Below are 20,387 nucleotides of genomic sequence, written 5' to 3'. Positions count from 1 at the left end.
AGCCCGTCACCATTCACACAAAAAATGTTTTTATGTTTTCTAACAAAGTGGAAAACTTCACATTTTGCCCCATTGACACATTTGCCCCACTGACATGTTCTTGCCAACTCACCCAAACAGTCTCTATATCTCCACAGCCTCTTTGCACCCTCCTGTTCACTGCTTATTTACCCATATAACTTTGTAATGTGAGCAAATTTAGATAACATAACAGGAACAGAAAATGCTGGAACTATATAGTAGATCTCTTTCTCTCTCTACAGATGCTGCCAGACCTGATGAGCTTTTCCAGCTTTGTTTCTATTTCCAATTTACGGCAATCACAGTATTTTGCTTTTGGCTACATTAGACTTAGTCCCCCCCATCTAAGTTCGGTGCCCCATTGGTTATAGCCTGCGAACCCAAAAATTCCTGCTGCCTGTTTTATGTCCAATTGAGAATCCTCAATCCATGTTAAAATTACCCCCAATTCCAAACATCCTAATTTAGTGTAACACCTTGTGTGGCAACATTTTCAAAAGTGTTTTTTGAAAATGCAAATACACCACACCAAGTTACACATCTTACTAGTTACATTCTCCAAAAACTCTTAACAGATCTGTCAAAACACAGCTTCCCTTTCATTAATCTGTGTTGACTCTGCTTAATCATATTATGATTTTATGAGTGTCTTGTTAGCATGTCCCTATTAATATCCTATTGTTTTACCTGCTAATGACATTAAGCTAACTGTTATTGAGAGATATTTTCATTGCAGTAGTGTGCTGTATACAGCAATTAGACTTGTACATTTATTGTTAGCATACAAAAAATACTTTAAATAATTTGTGGTGAATTCATACTGTATTGTAATTCACACTGTATTGCATTGCATTGTATTATGTCCTTGTGGGCTCTGTATGTGAGCCGTTGCGCGGCTCTGCCCATAGGGGGAGATGAGGAGCTTCCACCCGTGGCTCCGCCCATGGCCACTCCCACTACCGGAAGTATAAAGTGTTGCAGCCGTAAGCCTGCTCTCAGTTCTTCTGGTCACAGGCAGGCTCAGTTGTAAGACTATTAAAACCACAGTTTACTTCCAATCGTATCTCTAGTGAATTGATGGTCACATCAATTTAATAGTCTTAGAAAACTTGAAGAAAACTACTATGGAATCAGCCCTCAAACCTGATCGACTAGAACTCGACCCGCAGGCTGCAGAGGCGAAGGAAATCTTCCTACACTGGCTTCGATGTTTCAAGGCCTACCTGGCTGAATCAAGCACATCTGAGACTACAGAGGAGCAGAAACTCAGCCTACTGCACGCACGGGTGAGCCATCATATCTCTACACAACTCAATTGTACCACCACATATGCTGAGGCCCTGGCTATGCTCGACCGATTGTACGTGCGGCCGATTAACGAGGTCTACGCGCGGCACATTTTCACGACCCGCCGCCAGCGCCCCGCAGAGTCGCTAGAAGACTTTCTGCGCAATTTAAAAGCCCTTGCTCGGGACTGCTGTAACAGCCTCCCAGCTTATGGAACTCGCTGTACGTGTGTATACGTTGCAGGGCTCAGGTCTAACTATGTGCGCCAGTGATTACTTGAAAAAGAGGCCCAGAACTTGGAGGACACGGTAGAGTCAGCTACGACTATGGAGGTCACGTTCCGCAGTCTGAACTCATTCCCTGCGGACCAAGCATCCCCATCGTGGGCCCCCGACCAGTGACTGTCCCAGGCCTTCGCTACGTGGCCACCCACCCACTATGGAGCGCCAGCGTGCCATTTTTGTGGCCAGCCCCAACACCCACGGCAGCACTGCCTGGCCCGCAACGCAACCTGCAGCAGCTGCGGTCGCAAAGGACACTCTGCCCGAGTATGCCTGGCAAAGTAGAAAACTCCAAACTCCCCCACAGTCCAGAGCACTCGCCTCCCAAACTCACAGGCCCGCAGACCCCGTAATGCTGCAGCGTGTCTGCCGACTCCGCCTCCACCCGACATGTGCAACTCATGGGGGCCGCCATCTTGGCAATCCTCCTCCACGCGGCCAGCCACGTGCGAGTCATGGGGCCGCCATCTTCCTCGCCGCCCACCATGTGCGATCCACGGGGGCGGCCATCTTGGACGCCATCTTCTTCATCACCCGCCATGTGCGATCAACGGGGGCCGCCATCTTGGCCATCAACCGAACCGAACCTCGATGACTACGACCTCCGCGGACAGTCATCACGGGGCCACTCCAGCACAGCCGATCGAGCCGCCGACTACCCGCAACTCAACGCAGTCACGTTGGACCAGTCGCGTCCGAAGCACGGACAGACATCACAGGGCCACTCCAGCACAGCTGATCGAGCTGCCGACTGCAACTCAACGCAATCACGTTGGACCAGTCACGTCCGAAGCACATCCAGAGCTCGTGATATCCGTTTAAATCAACGGGTACAGGACACCGTGCCTCTTCGACTCCAGGAGCACCGAGAGCTTCGTACATCCTGACCTGGTAAGACGCTGTTCGCTCCCTATCTTCCCTGCACGGCAAACTATCTCTCTCGCCTCGGGCTCGCACTCAGTCCACATACAAGGGCGCACTGCCGCGACCCTAACTATTCAGGGCGCCAGCTACTCTAATTTCCAGCTGTACGTACTCCCCGACCTCTGCGCCCCACTCTTACTCGGGCTTGATTTCCAATGTAATCTCAAGAGCCTCACACTCAGCTTCGGCGGACCCCTACCTCCACTCACTATCTGCAGTCTAGCGACACTAAAAATCGACCCCCCTCCACTCTTCGCTAATCTCACTGCTAACTGCAAACCCGTAGCCACTCGCAGCAGGCGGTATAGCCTGCAGGACAGGGTATTTATTAGAGCCGAAATCCAGCGGCTCTTACGTGAGGGAGTCATAGAGGCCAGTAATAGCCCCTGGAGAGCTCAGGTGGTGGTCATCAAGACCGGGGAAAAGTTCCGAATGGTGGTTGATTATAGCCAAACCATCAACCGGTTCACGCACCTCGATGCGTACCCCCTCCCCAGAATTGCAGACATGGTTAATCAGATCGGCCAGTACCGCACATTCTCCACGGTGGATCTGAAGTCTGCATACCACCAGCTCCCAATCCGCCCGGAGGACCGCCACTACACGGCGTTCGAGGCAGATGGCCGCCTCTTCCATTTCCTCCGGGTGCCCTTTGGCATCACGAATGGGGTCTCGGTGTTCCAACGAACAATGGACTGAATGGTGGACCAGTACGGGCTGCGGGCCACGTTTCCGTACTTGGACAATGTCACCATCTGTGGCCATGATCAGCAGGACCACGACGCCAATCTCCACCGATTTCTCCAAACCACCCAGAAACTCAACATCACCTACAATATGGAGAAATGCTCGGCTATGTCGTGGAAAACGGAGTCCTGGGCCCCGACCCGGACCGTATGCCCCCTCTTACAACTCCCTCTCCCTCATTGTCCCAGGGCCCTCAAGAGGTGCCTGGGATTTTTCTCTTATTATGCCCAGTGAGTCCCCCAGTGTGCAGACAAAGCCGTCCACTATTTAAGACCACACTGTTCCTACTGTCAGCTGAGGCCCGCCAGGCCTTCAACTGCATTAAGGAGGACATCGCCAAAGCGCCATGCGGGCGATGGATGAATCCGTCCCCTTTCAAGTGGAGAGTGACGCCTCAGAGGTCGCTCTCGCCGCCACTCTGAATCAGGCAGAGAGACCAGTCGCCTTCTTCTCCCGAACTCTCTCCGCTTCGGAACTTCGACACTCCTCAGTCAAAAAGGAAGCTCAAGCCATCGTGGAAGCCGTACGGCACTGGAAGCACTACCTCGCAGGTAGGAGGTTTACCCTCATCACTGACCAAAGATCAGTTGCCTTCATGTTTGACAACTCGCAAAGGGGCAAAATTAAAAATGATAGAATCTTGCGGTGGAGGATCGAAGTCTCCACCCATAATTACGATATCAAATATCGACCCGGGAAGCTCAACGAGCCTCCGGATGCCCTATCCCGCGGCACATGCGCCAGCGCGCAAGACAACCGCCTGAAGGCTATCCACAATGACCTCTGCCACCCGGGGGTCACCCGGCTCGCCCACTACGTCAAAGCCCGAAATCTGCCTTTCTCCACCGAGGAGGTAAAAGCCATCACCAGGGATTGCCCGATCTGCGCGGTGTGCAAACCGCACTTCTATAGACCAGACAAGGCCCACCTGGTAAAGGCTTCCCGGCCCTTTGAACGCCTGAGCATCGATTTCAGAGGGCCACTACCCTCGACCAATCGAAATGTGTACTTTCTGAACGTCATCGATGAATTCTCCTGCTTCCCCTTTGCCATCCCGTGCCCCGATATGACCTCCCACACAGTCATCAGAGCCCTGCACAGTGTCTTCACCCTATTCGGTTTCCCCAGCTACGTACACAGCGACAGGGGTTCGTCCTTCATGAGCGACGAGCTGCGTCAGTACCTGCTCGACAAGGGCATCGCCTCGAGCAGGACTACCAGCTACAACCCCAGGGGGAACGGGCAGGTGGAGAGGGAGAACGCGACGGTCTGGAAGACCGTCCTACTGGCCCTCCGGTCCAGGAATCTCCCGACTTCCCATTGGCAGGAGGTCCTCCCCGACGCGCTCCATGCAATAAGGTCCCTCCTATGCACCGCCACCAACCAGACCCCTCCCGAACGACTATTTGTTTTATCTAGGGGCACTACCACGGGGGCTTCGCTCCCATCCTGGTTGAGGACACCGGGCCCGGTTCTCCTCCGGAAGCACGTCCGGACACACAAAACTGACCCGCTAGTAGAGAGAGTGCTACTGCTTCATTCAAACCCCCAATACACCTTCATTGAATACCCCGACGGCCCTCCGGGACCTGGCGCCTGCAGGATCCACCACCACCACCGAGGTACCCCTCACACTATACCCTACGCAACCCCCCACACCCTGCACCCCCGTGCCTCTAGGTTCCCTGCCCACGCTCGGCGCCCCCGTGCCTATAGGTTTCCTGTGTCGCCTGTCGCACCAGTCAGGAATGAAGCTCGGACCGAAACATCCCTGGAGTCCACCCTCATACCCACACCGATTGTCACCACCCAGGCACTCGAAGAGGCTGCAACCCCGGTGCTCTGCTGATCCCAAAGGACGACTCGGCCACCGGACCGGCTCAACTTGTAGACCCGTCACCCTTGCCGGACTTGATTTTTTTTACAGGGGGTGAATGTGGTGAAATCATACTGTATTGTAATTCACACTGTATTGCATTGCATTGTATTATGTCCTTGTGGGCTCTGCAAGTGAGCCATTGCGTGGCTCTGCCCATAGGGGGAGATGAGCTTGTACTGGGCTACACCCTTGGCTCTGCCCATGGCCCCTCCCATTACCAGAAGTATAAAGTGCTGCAGCCGTAAGCCTGTTCTCAGTTCTTCTGGTCGCAGGCAGGCTCAGTTGTAAGACTATTAAAACCACAGTTTACTTCCAATCGTGTCTGTAGTGAATTGATGGTCACATCATAATTAAAGGTAATTAAATGTGCAGTTGCATTTAAATAGAATTATGATTTATATTTTCAATCCAGGTAACCAATATCTGGAGCACTTTCCTGGGTGAGCTGGTTGAGATGGAGATACAAAAAACGCTGTGGAAAGCTGGCATCAGTTCACCAGAACCAGGCACCATGGTTGTGGAATTGGAGGATGTTTTCGGTCTGTGATTTAACTGTTTCCTTAAAGTACAATATTCAAACACACAATTGTGATATCGGCAGGAAGTAAAACCAAGCACATGCTTACACCGCAGGGCAATCCTTCCAAAAAAGGAGGTTGGAAACTGAAGTAGTTTAAAATTAATTTCAAATTGTCTCCATGTAGTAAATCAGTGATTAATTACTGACTAGCCAGTCCAAGCGACCAACAGAGTGATTGAGTGATGTTTTAGTGTATCCAACAAACTGTAATGACTGGTATAGTCACCAGCCTACAAGTAGAGTTATAGCAATAAGAGTTAAACTGAATTATATCATAATCTGATACCTGTGTGTGTCCAGTATGAGAAGCATAGCATTGCCAGAGGGTGGAATGTTTATTATTGAACAGGTGTACAGATGTCTGTTGGAGGGGTTCAAAATGTGATTTGAAAACTTTTCCAATTGTATTTATAAAGCTCACATCCTTGTTTGTTTAGGATTATGATGGCCACCTTTGGCCAATCATGCATGTGAAATATCCAGAGATAATACAGATAATATTGCGAATGAACATAGAACATTACAGCGCAGTACAGGCCCTTCAGCCCTTGATGTTGCGCTGACCTATGAAACCACTCTAAAGCCCATCTACACTATTCCATTATCATCCATATGTTTATCCAATGATCATTTGAATGCCCTTAGTGTTGGCGAGTCGACTACTGTTGCAGGCAGGGCATTCCACGCCCTTACTACTCTCTGAGTAAAGAGCCTACCTCTGACATCTGTCCTATATCTATCTCCCCTCAATTTAAAGCTATGTACCCTCGTGCTAGACATCACCATCCGAGGAAAAAGGCTCTCACTGTCCACCCTATCTAATCCTCTGAACATCTTGTTTGCCTCAATTAAGTCACCTCTTAACCTTCTTCTCCCTAACGAAAACAGCCTCAAGTCCCTCAGCTTTCCCTCATAAGATCTTCCCTCCAGACCAGGCAACATCCTGGTAAATCTCCTCTGCACCCTTTCCAATGCTTCCACATCCTTCCTATAATGCGGCGATCAGAATTGCACGCAATACTCCAAATGCAGCCGCACCAGAGTTTTGTATAGCTGCAACATGACCTCATGGCTCCAAAACTCAATCCCTCTACCAATAAAAGCTAACACACTGTACGCCTTCTTAACAACCCTCTCAACCTGGGTGGCAACTTTCAGGGATCTATGTACATGGACACCGAGATCTCTCTGCTCATCCACACTACCACGAATCTTATCATTAGCCTAGTACTCTGTCTTCCTGTTATTTCTTCCAAAATGAATCACCTCACACGGTTCTGCATTAAACTCCATTTGCCACTCTTAGCCCAGCTCTGCAGCTTATCTACGTCCCTCTGTAACTTGTAATATCCTTCCGCAATGTCCACAACTCCACCGACTTTAGTGTCATCTGCAAATTTACTCACCCACCCTTCTACGCCCTCCCCCAGGTCATTTATAAAAATGACAAACAGCAGTAGCCCCAAAACAGATCCTTGTGGTACACCACTAGTAACTGGACTCCAGGCTGAACATTTCCCATCAACCACCACCCTTTGTCTTCTTCCAGCTAGCCAATTTCTTATCCAAACTGCTAAATCACCCTGAATCCCATGCCTCTGTATTTTCTGCAATAGCCTACCATGGGGAAACTTATCAAACGCTTTACCGAAACTCATATACACCACACCAACTGCTTTACCCTCATCCATCTGTTGGGTCACCCTCTCAAAGAACTCAATAAGGTTTGTGAGGCACGACCTACCCTTCACAAAACCGTGTTGACTATCTCTAATCAAATTATTCCTTTCCAGATGATTATACATCCTATCTCTTATAAACCTTTCCAAGACTATGCCCACAACAGAAGTAAGGCTCACTGGTCTATAGTTACCGGGTTGTCTCTACTCCCCTTCTTGAACAAGGGGACAACATTTGCTATCCTCCAGTCTTCTGGCATTATTCCTGTAGACAATGATGACATAAAGATCAAAGCCAAAGGCTCAGCAATCTCCTCCCTAGCTTCCCCGAGAATCCTAGGATAAATCCCATCCAGCCCAGGGGACTTATCTATTTTCACACTTTCCAGAATTGCTAACACCTCCTCCTTAAGAGCCTCAAGCCCTTCTCGTCTAGTAGCCTGTATCTCAGTATTCTCCTCGGCAACATTGTCTTTTTCCTGTGTGAATACTGACAAAAAATATTCATTCGGCACCTCCTTTTTTTAAATAAATAATTTTTATTGAAGTTTTTACAAAATACAAAATATAAACATCATAACTCTATTAATGTACACCCGCGGTAACACCCCGTAAACAGTGCCCCCCAGCCGCAAGAGCAATTTCAAACAAAAGGAAAAAAAACAAAAAAACAAAAAAAAAAACAGAAACCAAAAGACAGAGAAAAGAGAAAAACAAAAAAAAACAAGGGAGAGAGATAGCACCCTCCACAAACCCATGTGTACAGTTCTCCCCCCCCCCCCCCCCCCCCCGTCCTTCCCCCCCCCCCCCCTTTGGGGGGGCCTCCACGCTTGGGGGCCTTGCATCCTTCCACTGGAGAAAGATCCTCCGCCGGGCTACTAGGGACGCAAAGGCCAGGACCCCCGCCTCTTTCGCCTCCTGCACTCCCGGCTCCACTGCCACCCCAAAAATTGTGAGTCCCCAGCCTGGCTCGACCCTGGATCCCACCACCCTCGACACCGTCTTTGCTACCCCCTTCCAAAACTCCCCCAACGCTGGGCACGCCCAAAACATATGGGCGTGGTTCGCTGGGCTCCCCGAGCACCTAGCACACCTGCCTTCGCCCCCGAAAAACCTACTCATCCTCGTCCCGGTCATGTGAGCCCGAAGTAGCACCTTGAACTGTATGAGGCTAAGCCTCGCACAGGAAGAGGAGGAATTCACTCTCTCCAGGGCATCCGCCCATGTCCCCTCCTCAATCTCCTCACCCAGCTCCTCTTCCCATTTACCCTTCAGTTCCTCCACCGAGGCCCTGTCTACCTCCTGCATCACCCGGTATATGTCCGAGATCCTCCCTCCTCCGACCCACACCCCCGAGAGCACCCTATCCCGCACCTCCCGTGGAGGCAGCAAGGGGAACCCCTCCACCTGCTGCCTGGCAAACGCCCTCACCTGGATGTACCTAAACATGTTCCCCGGGGGGAGCCCAAACTTCCCCTCTAACTCCCCCAAGCTCGCGAACCTCCCCTCCACAAACAGGTCCCTCAACCTCCTAACCCCTGCCCTGTGCCAGCCCCAGAATCCGCCATCAATGCTCCCTGGGATGAACCGATGGTTCCCCCGTATCGGGGCCTCCATCGAGCCCCTCATTTCTCCTCTGTGCCGTCTCCATTGCCTCCAAATTTTGAGGGTAGCCGCCACCACCGGGCTCGTGGTATACCTCATTGGAGGGAGCGGCAACGGTGCCGTTACTAGCGCTTCCAGGCTCGTGCCCACACAAGACGCCGCCTCCATCCTCTTCCATGCTGCCCCCTCCTCGCCCATTACCCACTTACGCACCATCGCTGCGTTGGTCGCCCAGTAGTACCCACAGAGGTTGGGCAACACCAGCCCCCCCCTATCCCTGCCTCATTCCAGGAACACTCTTCGAACCCTTGGAGTCCCATGCGCCCACACAAATCCCGTGATACTGCTGTTGACCCTCCTGAAAAAGGCCTTTGTGATAAAGATGGGGAGGCCCTGGAACAAGAACAAAAACCTCGGGAGCACCGTCATCTTGACGGACTGCACCCTCCCCGCCAGTGACAGCGGTAACATATCCCACCTCTTAAACTCCTCCTCCATCTGCTCCACCAACCTTGTGAGGTTGAGCTTGTGCAGGGCCCCCCAACTCCCAGCCACCTGGACCCCTAGGTACCTGAAGCTCTTCCCTGCCTGCTTCAGTGGGAGCCTACCAATCCCCTCCTCTTGATCCCCCGGATGCACCACAAATACCTCGCTCTTGCCTAGGTTCAGCTTATACCCCGAGAAACCCCCGAATTCCCCAAGGATCCTCATCACCTCCGGCATCCCCCCCACCGGGTCCGCCACATACAGCAGCAGGTCGTCTGCGTACAGTGACACTCGATGCTCCTCCCCCCCCCCCCCCCCCCCCCCCCCCCCCGCACCATGCCCCTCCAGTTCCCTGACTCCCTCAATGCCATGGCCAGTGGCTCAATTGCCAACGCGAAGAGCAAGGGGGACAGGGGACACCCCTGTCTCGTACCCCGATGCAGCCGAAAGTACTCAGACCTCCTCCTATTCGTGGCTACACTTGCCATCGGGGCCTCGTAGAGAAGCCTCACCCACCGAATAAACCCCTCCCCAAACCCAAACCTCTCCAACACCTCCCACAAGTACTCCCACTCCACCCTATCGAAGGCCTTCTCCGCGTCCAACGCCACCACTATCTCCGCCTCCCCTTCCACCGCCGGCATCATAATGACATTGAGGAGTCTTCGCACATTTGTGTTCAGCTGCCTTCCCTTCACAAACCCCGTCTGGTCCTCATGTATGACCCCCGGCACACAATCCTCTATTCTAGTGGCCAGGATCTTTGCCAGCAGCTTAGCATCGGCGTTCAGCAACAAAATCGGCCTATATGATCCACACTGCAGGTCCAAATACTTTTTATAGAATTCCGCCGGAAACCCGTCCGGCCCCGGCGCCTTCCCCGACTACATGCTCCCTATCCCTTTGACAACCTCCTCCAACTCGATCGGCGCCCCTAGTCCCTCCACCCGCTCCTCTTCCACACTCGGGAAACGCAACCTGTCCAGGAAGCGCCCCATTCCACCCTCCTCCACCGGGGGCTCAGACCGGTACAGTTCCCCATAAAAGTCCCTGAAGACCCCATTGACCTCTACCCCCCTCCGCACCACCTTCCCGGCGCTATCCCTCACTCCCCCAATCTCCCTGGCCGCGTCTCGCTTCCGGAGCTGGTGCGCCAGCATCCTGCTCGCCTTCTCCCCGTGTTCATACACCGCTCCCTGTGCTTTCCTCCACTGGGCTTCCGCCTTTCTGGTCGTCAGTAGGTCAAATCTGGCCTGAAGGCTACGCCTCTCCCCCAGCAATCCCTCCTCTGGGGCCTCCGCATATCTCCTATCCACCTGCACCATCTCCCCTATCAGTCTCTCCCTCTCCCTCTGCTCCCCCCTCTCCCTATGAGTTCGGATGGAGATCAATTCCCCCCTCATCACCGCCTTCAATGCCTCCCAGACCGTCCCCACCCGAACCTCCCCGTTACCATTGGCCTCGAGGTATCTCTCAATACACCCCCGGACCCTCCCGGCCACCTCCTCCTCTGCCAGCAGCCCCACCTCCATGCGCCAGAGCGGACGTTGGTCCCTCTCTTCCCCCAGCCCGAGGTCCATCCAGTGCGGGGCATGATCCGAAATGGCAATGGCCGAGTATTCCACTTCCTCCACCCTCAACACCAGCCCCCTGCTCAGGACAAAAAAGTCAATCCTCGAGTAGGCCTTATGTACATGGAAGAAAAACGAGTATTCCCTGGCCCTTGGCCTCGCAAACCTCCAAGGGTCCACCCCCCCCCCATCTGGTCCATAAATCCCCTCAGAACCTTAGCCGCCGCCGACCTCCTACCAGTCCGGGGGATCCAGCAGTGTTAAAGTCTCCCCCCATGATCAGGCCCCCCACCTCCAGGTCCGGAATGCGGCCCAGCATACGCCGCATGAACCCCGCATCGTCCCAATTTGGGGCATAAACATTCACCAACACTACCCGCTCCCCCTGCAGCTTGCCACTCACCATCACGTACCTCCCGCCACTGTCAGCCACCACCTTCAACGCCTCAAACGACACCTTCTTCCCCACCAGGATCGCCACCCCCTTACTCTTCTCGTCCAGCCCTGAGTGGAATACCTGGCCCACCCACCCCTTTCTCAGCCGGACCTGGTCCACCACTCTCAGGTGTGTCTCCTGGAGCATGGCCACATCCGCCTTCAGCCCCTTCAGGTGCGCAAATACCCGGGCCCTTTTGACCGGCCCATTCAGCCCCCTCACGTTCCAGGTTATCAGCCGGATCCGAGGGCTCCCTGCCCCCTTCCCCTGCCAATTAGCCATGCCCCATCCCTTGCCCACCCCCGGCCAGCATCCCACGCTCTGCCAGTTTCCCACGGCGGCACCTCCCCCCCTCCAGCACCCCCTGCGTCCTCCAGCTCCTTCCTGACCGTTTCAGCAGCAACCCGGTAACCCCTCCCCCCACCCCCCCCCCTCAGGCTAGGACCCCTCCTAGCCGCGCCCCCCCCCCCCCCTCTACAGCACTCCCATGAGCCAGCTATCTTCTGCTGACCCCGGCGGCTCCCGCCCTACTTTCGGCTCCTCCCAACGTGGGACTGCCCCTCCTCCATAGTGCCCATCAACCAGTCCACCCTCCCCCGCTCCTGCGCGGGAAAAGAAAACCCCGCCCCCTCCCTCTCCCAGCGCGGGGACCCCGCAGAAAGCCCGCGCTTTCGCCCTGCCGGGCCCCGCCTCCTCCAGGGCCACTCCCATTGTCAGTCCCCCCCCACCAGCTCCCCAAACACCCCGTTTACCCCTCAGTCCAAACCCGTCCACCCAACTCCTGCTAGAAAACCCACAAAGAAAACACCCGTACGGCATCAAACCACCCACCTTACGGCCACCCCACATCATACCCTAAACCCCGCAAATACACATACAGTATAAATAAATACAGTATTCTACAGCATCCCCCATCCGGGGGACCCTCAGTTTGTGTCCAGTTTCTCGGCTTGCACGAAGGCCCACGCCTCCTCCGGGGACTCAAAATAATGGTGCTGATCCTTATAGGTGACCCACAGACGCGCCGGCTGCAGCATTCCAAACTTCACCTTCCGTCTGTGGAGCACCGCCTTCGTCCGGTTAAACCCGGCCCTCCGCCTCGCCACCTCCGCACTCCAGTCCTGGAAGATCCGCACCTCCGTGTTCTCCCATTTTCTGCTCCACTCCTTCTTGGCCCACCGGAGCACACATTCACGAACCACGAACCGGTGGAACCTCACCAACACCGCCCGCGGCGGCTTGTTCGGCTTGGGCCTCCTAGCCAGAATTCTGTGGGCCTCCTCCAACTCCAGGGGCCCCTGGAAGGACCCAGCCCCCATCAGCGTGTTCAGCATCATCACCACATAGGCCGCTAGGTCCGACCCCTCCAGCCCCTCCGTGAGGCCCAGGATCCTTAAATTCTTCCTCCTCGACCGGTTGTCCAACTCCTCGAACCGCTCCTGCCATCTTTTATGGAGCGCCTCGTGCACCTCCACCTTCCCCACCACGGCCACGACCTCGTCCTCCCTTTCGGCAGCCTGCTGCTGCAGCTCCCGGATCGCAGCCCCCTGGGCCGTCTGGGTCTCCATCAGTTCCCTGTTGGTTACCTTGATGGACTCCAGCAGCTCCACTTTCAGATCCTGGAAGCAGCGTAGCAGAGTCGTCTGCTGCTCCTGGATCCACTTCTTCAGTTCTTCAAAATTTTCGCCGGCCGCCATTTTGTCCTTCGGGTCCCGATTTTTTTTCAAGAGTTTTTCCTCCCGATTCTCTCCCTGCTCCGCTCCTGGTCTGCACCATGGGACGTCTGGGGCGACTCCTGGCCTCTTCCCCTGTCGGGATTTGCCCCTTAAGCTCCGTTGGGGGCCTTTAAAAAAGCCCCGAAGTCCGTTTTTTTCGGGAGCCTCCGAACGTGCGGCTCAGCTGGTCATTGCCGCTACCGGAAGTCCATTTAGCACCTCTCCTATCTCCTCGGACTCCACACACAACTTCCCACTACTGTCCTTGACTGGCCCTACTCTTACCCTAGTCATTCTTTTATTCCTGACGTATCTATAGAAAGCTTTAGGGTTATCCTTGATCCTACCTGCCAAAGACTTCTCATGTCCCCTCCTGGCTCTTCTTAGCTCTCTCTTGAGGTCCTTCCTAGCTAACTTGTAACTCTCAGGCGCCCTAACTGAACCTTCACGTCTCATCGTTACATAAGCCTCCTTCTTCCTCTTGACAAGTGTTTCAACTACTTTAGTAAACCACGGTTCCCTCGCTCGACCACTTCCTCCCTGCCTGACAGGTAGATACTTATCAAGGACACGCAGTAGCTGTTCCTTGAACAAGCTCTACATTTCAATTGTGCCCATCCCCTGCGGTTTCCCTCCCCATCCGATGCATCCTAAGTCTTGCCTCATCGCATCATAATTGCCTTTCCCCCAGATATAACTCTTGCCCTGCGGTATATGCCTATCCCTTTCCATCGCTAAAGTAAACATAATCGAATTGTGGTCACTATCACCAAAGTGCTCACCTACCTCCAAATCTAACACCTGGCCTGGTTCATTACCCAGTACCAAATCCAATATAGCCTCGCCTCTCGTTGGCCTATCTACATACCGTGTCAGGAAACCCTCCTGCACACATTGGACAAAAATGGACTCATCTAAAGTACTCGAACTAAAGCGTTTCCAGTCAATATTTGGAAAGTTAAAGTCCCTCATAACAACTACCCTTTTACTTTCGCTCCTCTCCAGAATCATATTTACAATCCTTTCCTCTACATCTCTGGAACTTTTAGGAGGCCTATAGAAAACCCCTAACAGGGTGACCTCTCCTTTCCTGTTTCTAATCTCAGCCCATACTACCTCAGTAGACGAGTCCTCATCAAACGTCCTTTCTGCCACCGTAATACTGTTCTTGACTAACAATGCCACCCCTCCCCCTCTTTTACCACCTGAGCTTACTGAAATATCTAAATCCCGGCACCTGCAACAACCATTCCTGTCCCTGCTCTATCCATGTCTCCGAAATGGCCACAACATCGAAGTCCCAGGTACCAACCCATGCCGCAAGTTCACCCACCTTATTCCGGATGCTCCTGGCATTGAAGTAGACACACTTCAAACCACCTTCCTGCCTGCCGGTACACTCCTGCAACTTTGAAACCTTACTCATGACCTCACTACTCTCAACCTCCTGTACACTGGAGCTACAATTCAGGTTCCCAATCCCCTGCTGAACTAGTTTAAACCCTCCTGAAGAACATTAGCAAATTTCCCCCCCAGGATATTGGTACCCCTCTGGTCCAGGTGTAGACCATCCCGTTTGTAGAGGTCCCACCTTCCCCAGAATGAGCCCCAATTATCCAGGAATCTGAAACCCTCCCTCCTGCACCATCCCTGTAGCCACGTGTTCAACTGCTCTCTCTCTATTCCTCGTCTCGCTAGCACGTGGCACGGGTAACAACCCAGAGATAATAACTCTGTTTGTCCTAAATCTAAGTTTCCACCCTAGCTCCCTGAATTCCTGCCTTACATCCCTATCCCTTTTCCTACCTATGTCGTTGGTACCTATGTGGACCACGACTTGGGACTGCTCCCCCTCCCCCTTAAGGATCATGATCCAAGACATTGCGGACCCTGGCACCTGGGAGGCAACACACCAACCGCGAGTCTCTCTCGTTCCCACAGAATCTCCTATCTATCCCCCTAACTATGGAGTCTCCAATGACTAATGCTCTACTCCTCTCCCCCCTTCCCTTCTGAGCAACAGGGACAGACTCTGTGCCAGAGACCTGTACCCCATGACTTACCCTGGTAAGTCCCCCCCCTCCAACAGTATCCAAAGTGAGGATCAGGTGAGGAAGAAGCAGTGCTCCGAAAGCTAGCGTTTGAAACAAACCTGTTGGACTTTAACCTGGTGTTGTAAGACTTCTTACTGTGCTCACCCCAGTCCAATGCCGACATCTCCACATCATACTTTAATTAACAATTGAAACTAATTAAGAATTCAGAGAATGGTGGCCCGAAGAGTTTGTCGATTGTGAGTATAATTGACACCACTGTAATAAGTAGTGTATGTGTGTTGGGTGTGTATTAGTTATTGATAAATAACTATTGATCAGATGCCTCCATCTCTTGAGATCACAAGTATACATGTATGTGCAGCAGGTCTCCCCGCCATGCCGAGGCACATGGTGGAGAAGCTGACCTCCACCCCAACAGACCCGCCTATGAGCAATCAGCGAGACAAAGGTTACAATGTCTGCCCCCATACGCTCCTGCAACTCGGGCCGGTCCGACACCCGAAAATGGCCTCTAGGGGACCCGGCTCCAAGTCCACATGCATCACCCCCGAAATGTTGTTAAGTACCTCCCTCCTATGCCTTTCCAGCTTCGAACATGACCAAAAAATATGTTCATAGTTTGCGGGGCCCCTCCCACACCGCTCACAGACATCCTCCACCCTCTCGAAGAGCCAGCTCATTCTTGCCTTTGTAAAGCGTGCCCTATACACAACCTTCAATTGTATCAGACCTCGTGCATGAGGTTGAGGCATTCACCCTTTGCAGCACCTCATACCACGAACCTTCTTCCATTACCTCCCCAGCTTTTCCTCCCACTTAGCCTTAATCCCCTTCATGGACACCCTATCCTCCTCCAAAATCTTCCCATAGAATGTCGCTGATACCACCCCCCTCTCCAATTCCCCTGCCAACAGAACCTCCTCTGACAGCGAGGGGGCTGCCGCTATCGGGAAAGTCGGGAACTCCTTCCTTGCAAATCCTGGCCTTATAGGTACGTAAAACCTTCCTCCTGCGCCAACTCGTACTTCTTTCCCAGCTTCTCCAACCTCGCAAATCGTCCCCCCAGGAACAGATCCATCACTGCCCTCATCCCCCTCTCCTCCCACCTCCGAAACCTCACATCCAGTCTCTCCGGCTCGAACCTATGATTTCCCCTAATCGGCATCCTCCCTGACCCGGCTCCCTGACTAATTGCCTGGGGCAATTGGGAGCGGCGGTGTTGCCAGCTCCCTCAACCCCAACCCCCATCAAGAGCCCTCCTCCATCTTAACCCACCGGGACTCGCCCCGATGACCCAGGCCCACACCTTCTCCGTATTCACCACTCAGTAATAATAGAAGCTTGGGAGGCTCCCCTACCCCCCTTGTCACCCTCTCTGCAGGACCACCCTCCTAATCCTGGATACCTTCTCCCCCCCTCCCCCCCCCCCCCCCCAAATAAATGAGGTGACCATCTTTTCCACTTTCTTGAAAAAAGACTTGGGTAGAAAGCTTGGTAGGCATTGAAATTGAAACAGAAATTGCAGTAACACATTCATTTTAACTGCCTGCATGCAGCCCGCCAAAACAGAGGGAAGTTGTCCCACCTTGCCAAGTCAGTCTTCACCCTCCCCATCAAACTAGTAAAATTATACCTTCAGAGCACCCCCCACAATCATGTGCCACCTGCACCCCCAAGGACCGTAAGTGGGTTGCCACCCTACTAAGTGGCAGGCCCCCCCCCCAACCCCACCCCCACACCATAAAATACTCGCTCTTACCTAGGTTCAATTTATACCCCGAGAACGACCCGAATCTTTGAAGCAGGCCCATTATATTCCCCATCAACGTACTCGGCTCTGAGATGTACAGAAGCAAATCGCCTGCATACAGGGATACTCTATGTTACATCCCCCTCTCGCTATCCCCTTCCACAGCCCCGAGCTCTTTAGAGTGATGGCCAACGGCTCTATCGCCAATGCAAACGGCAGGGGGACCTAGGACACCCCTGCCTAGCCCCCTGGTGCAAAGAAAAATACCCCAAGCTCATGTTGTTCGTGCAAACACTCGCCACTAGCTCCCTATACAGCAGCCTGACCCATGCCATAAATCTTGACCTGATCCCAAATCTTTCCAGGACCGCCATCAAATATCCCCTCTCTACATGATCTAACACCCTATCCACATCTAGTGCCACCACCAGCTCCATCTCCTTCCCATCCATCGGTCACGTGATCACATTTAACAATCGTCTAACATTCAAGAACAGTTAGGGCGGAACGGCGGCGCAGTGGTTAGCACTGCAGCCTCACGGCACCGAAGACCCGGTTTCAATCCCAGCCCTGGGTCACTGTGTGGAGCTTGCGCTTTCTCCCTGTATTCTCGTGGGTCCACAACCCAAAGATGTGCAGGGTAAGTGGATTGGTCACACTAAATTGTCCCTTCATTGGAAAAAAATTATTGGGTACTTTAAATTTATTTTAAAAAAAAATAATATTCAAGAACAGCTGCTTTCCCTTCACAAACCCTGTCTGATCCTCTCCTATCACCTTCAGGTGGCACCCCTCCAACCTTGCCGCCAACACCTTTACCAATATCTTGGCATCTACATTTAATAGGGATTTGGGCTTATACAACCTATACTCCACTGGTTCCTTGTCCTTTTTTAACAGCATAGAAATCGAAGTCTGTCCCAACATCTGTGGCAAAATACCCCGACCTTTCGTCTCCTCAAACATTCCCACCATCAGCAGTGCCAACTTGTCCTTGAACGTCTTACAATACTCCACTGGGAACCCATCCGGCCTGCCACCTTCCCTGACTGCATCCTCCCGATTGCCTCTTTTACCGCCTGCTCCCCCACCGGCCCCGCTCAGCCCTCTCCCGATCTCGGGTACTCCAACCCATGCAGAAAGTCCCTCATCTCTCACTCCTCTCCCAGCGGCTCCGACCTGTACAACTTCTCATAAAACCCCTCAAAAACATTATTAATCTGCTCTGGAGCCTGGGCGGCACGGAGGCACAGTGGTTAGCACTGCTGCCTATGGCGCTGAGTACCCAGGTTCGAATTCCAGCTCTGGGTCACTGTCCATGTGGAGTTTGCACATTCTCCCCGTGTTTGCGTGGGTTTCATCCCCCACAACCCAAAGATGTGGAGATGCCGGCGTTGGACTGGGGTGAGCACAGTAAGAAGTCTTACAACACCAGGTTAAAGTCCAACAGGTTTGTTTCAAACACGAGCTTTCGGAGCACGGCTCCCCCACAACCCAAAGATGTGCAGGGTAGGTGGATTGGTCGCACTAAATTGCCCCTTAATTGGAAAAATATAATTGGATATTCTAAATTTATTTTATTTTTATATCTGCTTCGGAGCCACCACTAACTTCCCTGCCCTATCCCGTACCTGGACTATCTCCCTCACCGCTGCCTCACTCCAGAGCTGGTCAGTCCCACCTTCTCCCCATATTCATAGATTGCTTCCCTCATCCGACTCAATTGGCGCACTGCCTTCCCTGCAGACAACTGGTCAAACTTTGCATGAAGCTCCTTCCTCTTGTCCAGGAGGGCCAGGTCATCATCCACCATATACCCCCTGTCCACCTCCAACATCTCATCTATCAACCTTTGGCACTCCTCCCTCTCTTCCTTGTCCACCTTGGCCTTAAACAAGATCATCTCCCCCCTGACTACTGCCTTCAGAGCCTCCCACATCACCGCCTGCGAAACGTTCCCAGTACAATTGAACACATATTCCTCAATCACCTTTCCAATTTTATCACAAAAACTTAGGACCCCAAAAACCCCACATTCATTCTCCACCCCTTCCTCTGGGCCACCCCCTTCTCCAAGACCACATCCACCCAATGTGGTGCATGATCCGAGATCGCTATCGCAGAGTACTCCGATCCCTTGACTTCAGCCAGTAACTCCTTCCCCACCACAAAAAAGTCTATTGTTGAATACACTTTATGTACTGAGGAGAAAAATGAATACTTCCGCTCCCTCAGATGCAGGAACCTCCTGGGTCCCACTCCCATCTCTCTCTTGAGCCCAGTCAGCAGCACCCCCTGGACTAGGCCAGCGAGCGCGGCTGCGACCTGTCCATCCACGGCTCTTGCACCATATTCCAATCCTCCCTACTATTAACTCACGAGTGTCCAAGTTCAGGATGGCAGCCAGCACCCTCTTCGCAAACCCTACATCGTCCCAGTTGGGGCCATATACATTGACCAGTGCCACCAACCTCCCCTCTAAAGCCTACGTCACACTTGCGTACCTGCCCCCCCCCCCCCCCCCCCCCCCCCCATGGTCTGCCACCACCTTCTCCATCTGAAACCCTACCCACCAACACCGCTAACCCCCGAGCTCTACTATCAAACCCCGAATGGAAAACCTGACTCACCCAGCCCTTCCTGAGCATTAAAGTCCAAAAAGCCGAGCCTTGAGCAAGAGCCACCCAACGTGTGACTTCCACCTCCGTGCTGCCACCAGAAGTCCCATACATGTATGTATGTGAAGGAAAATCTTATGCTCCTCTCAATAAAATAAAACATAATTTGGTTCCAATTTTGCCCCTTCACTTCTGGTCACCAATTCTTGCTGTGATACTGTTCCTCTGGAGTTACAATGCTTTGATACTTCACCAAAATGACCATTCATCACCTCTGAACCCAGGTAGTGAATTCATAGGTTACTTGACATTGTAGGCCATCACAAACTTGCTTGATCCTCTCAGCTTAAGGACAGCCAGAAAGCCATTCAGCTAGTTCTTTGTGACAGCCGCCAGAACTATGTTCGCGATTTTAAATGTTATCTATTCTTTGCCTCAACGTCTCTCTATTCCATACTATAACCATTCTGCATAAAGTGTCAAGAAACCGTGATCCACTAGACTCCTGACTAGGGGTGGGAGACTACAACACCCAACTTGGGAATTTCACACATGTGCAACTGGGAGCAGGTGGCACTTGTGCAATCCAGCATCTTTGTGCTTCTTTGGGCCGAGGGTGGTCCCAAAAGAGTCCCAGGCAGGGAACAGGGAGCAGTTCCAGTTAAGAAGAAAGAGTAGAGAAAGAGATTCTAAGCAGAAAAGCAGCTGCAGTTCGCAGGCCTTAAGTGGACAAAGCTCAAGAGAAGACCTA

General features: G+C 52.7%; 1 protein-coding gene across 2 annotated transcripts in view; it reads left to right on the top strand.

Moving 5' to 3' along the window:
• zmynd12 (zinc finger, MYND-type containing 12) overlaps positions 1-20,387 on the top strand; it is an 83,327-nt gene that overhangs the window by 51,615 nt on the left and 11,325 nt on the right. For both annotated transcript variants that reach the window (XM_038821465.1, XM_038821464.1), the window contains exon 7: positions 5,552-5,678. In XM_038821465.1, the coding sequence (XP_038677393.1) occupies positions 5,552-5,678 (127 nt within the window). The remainder of the gene's footprint in view (positions 1-5,551; positions 5,679-20,387) is intronic.

Source organism: Scyliorhinus canicula, chromosome 16 (assembly GCF_902713615.1).
Source record: "Scyliorhinus canicula chromosome 16, sScyCan1.1, whole genome shotgun sequence".
NCBI lineage: Eukaryota > Metazoa > Chordata > Chondrichthyes > Carcharhiniformes > Scyliorhinidae > Scyliorhinus > Scyliorhinus canicula.
This window is presented reverse-complemented; position numbering and strand designations above follow the sequence as displayed.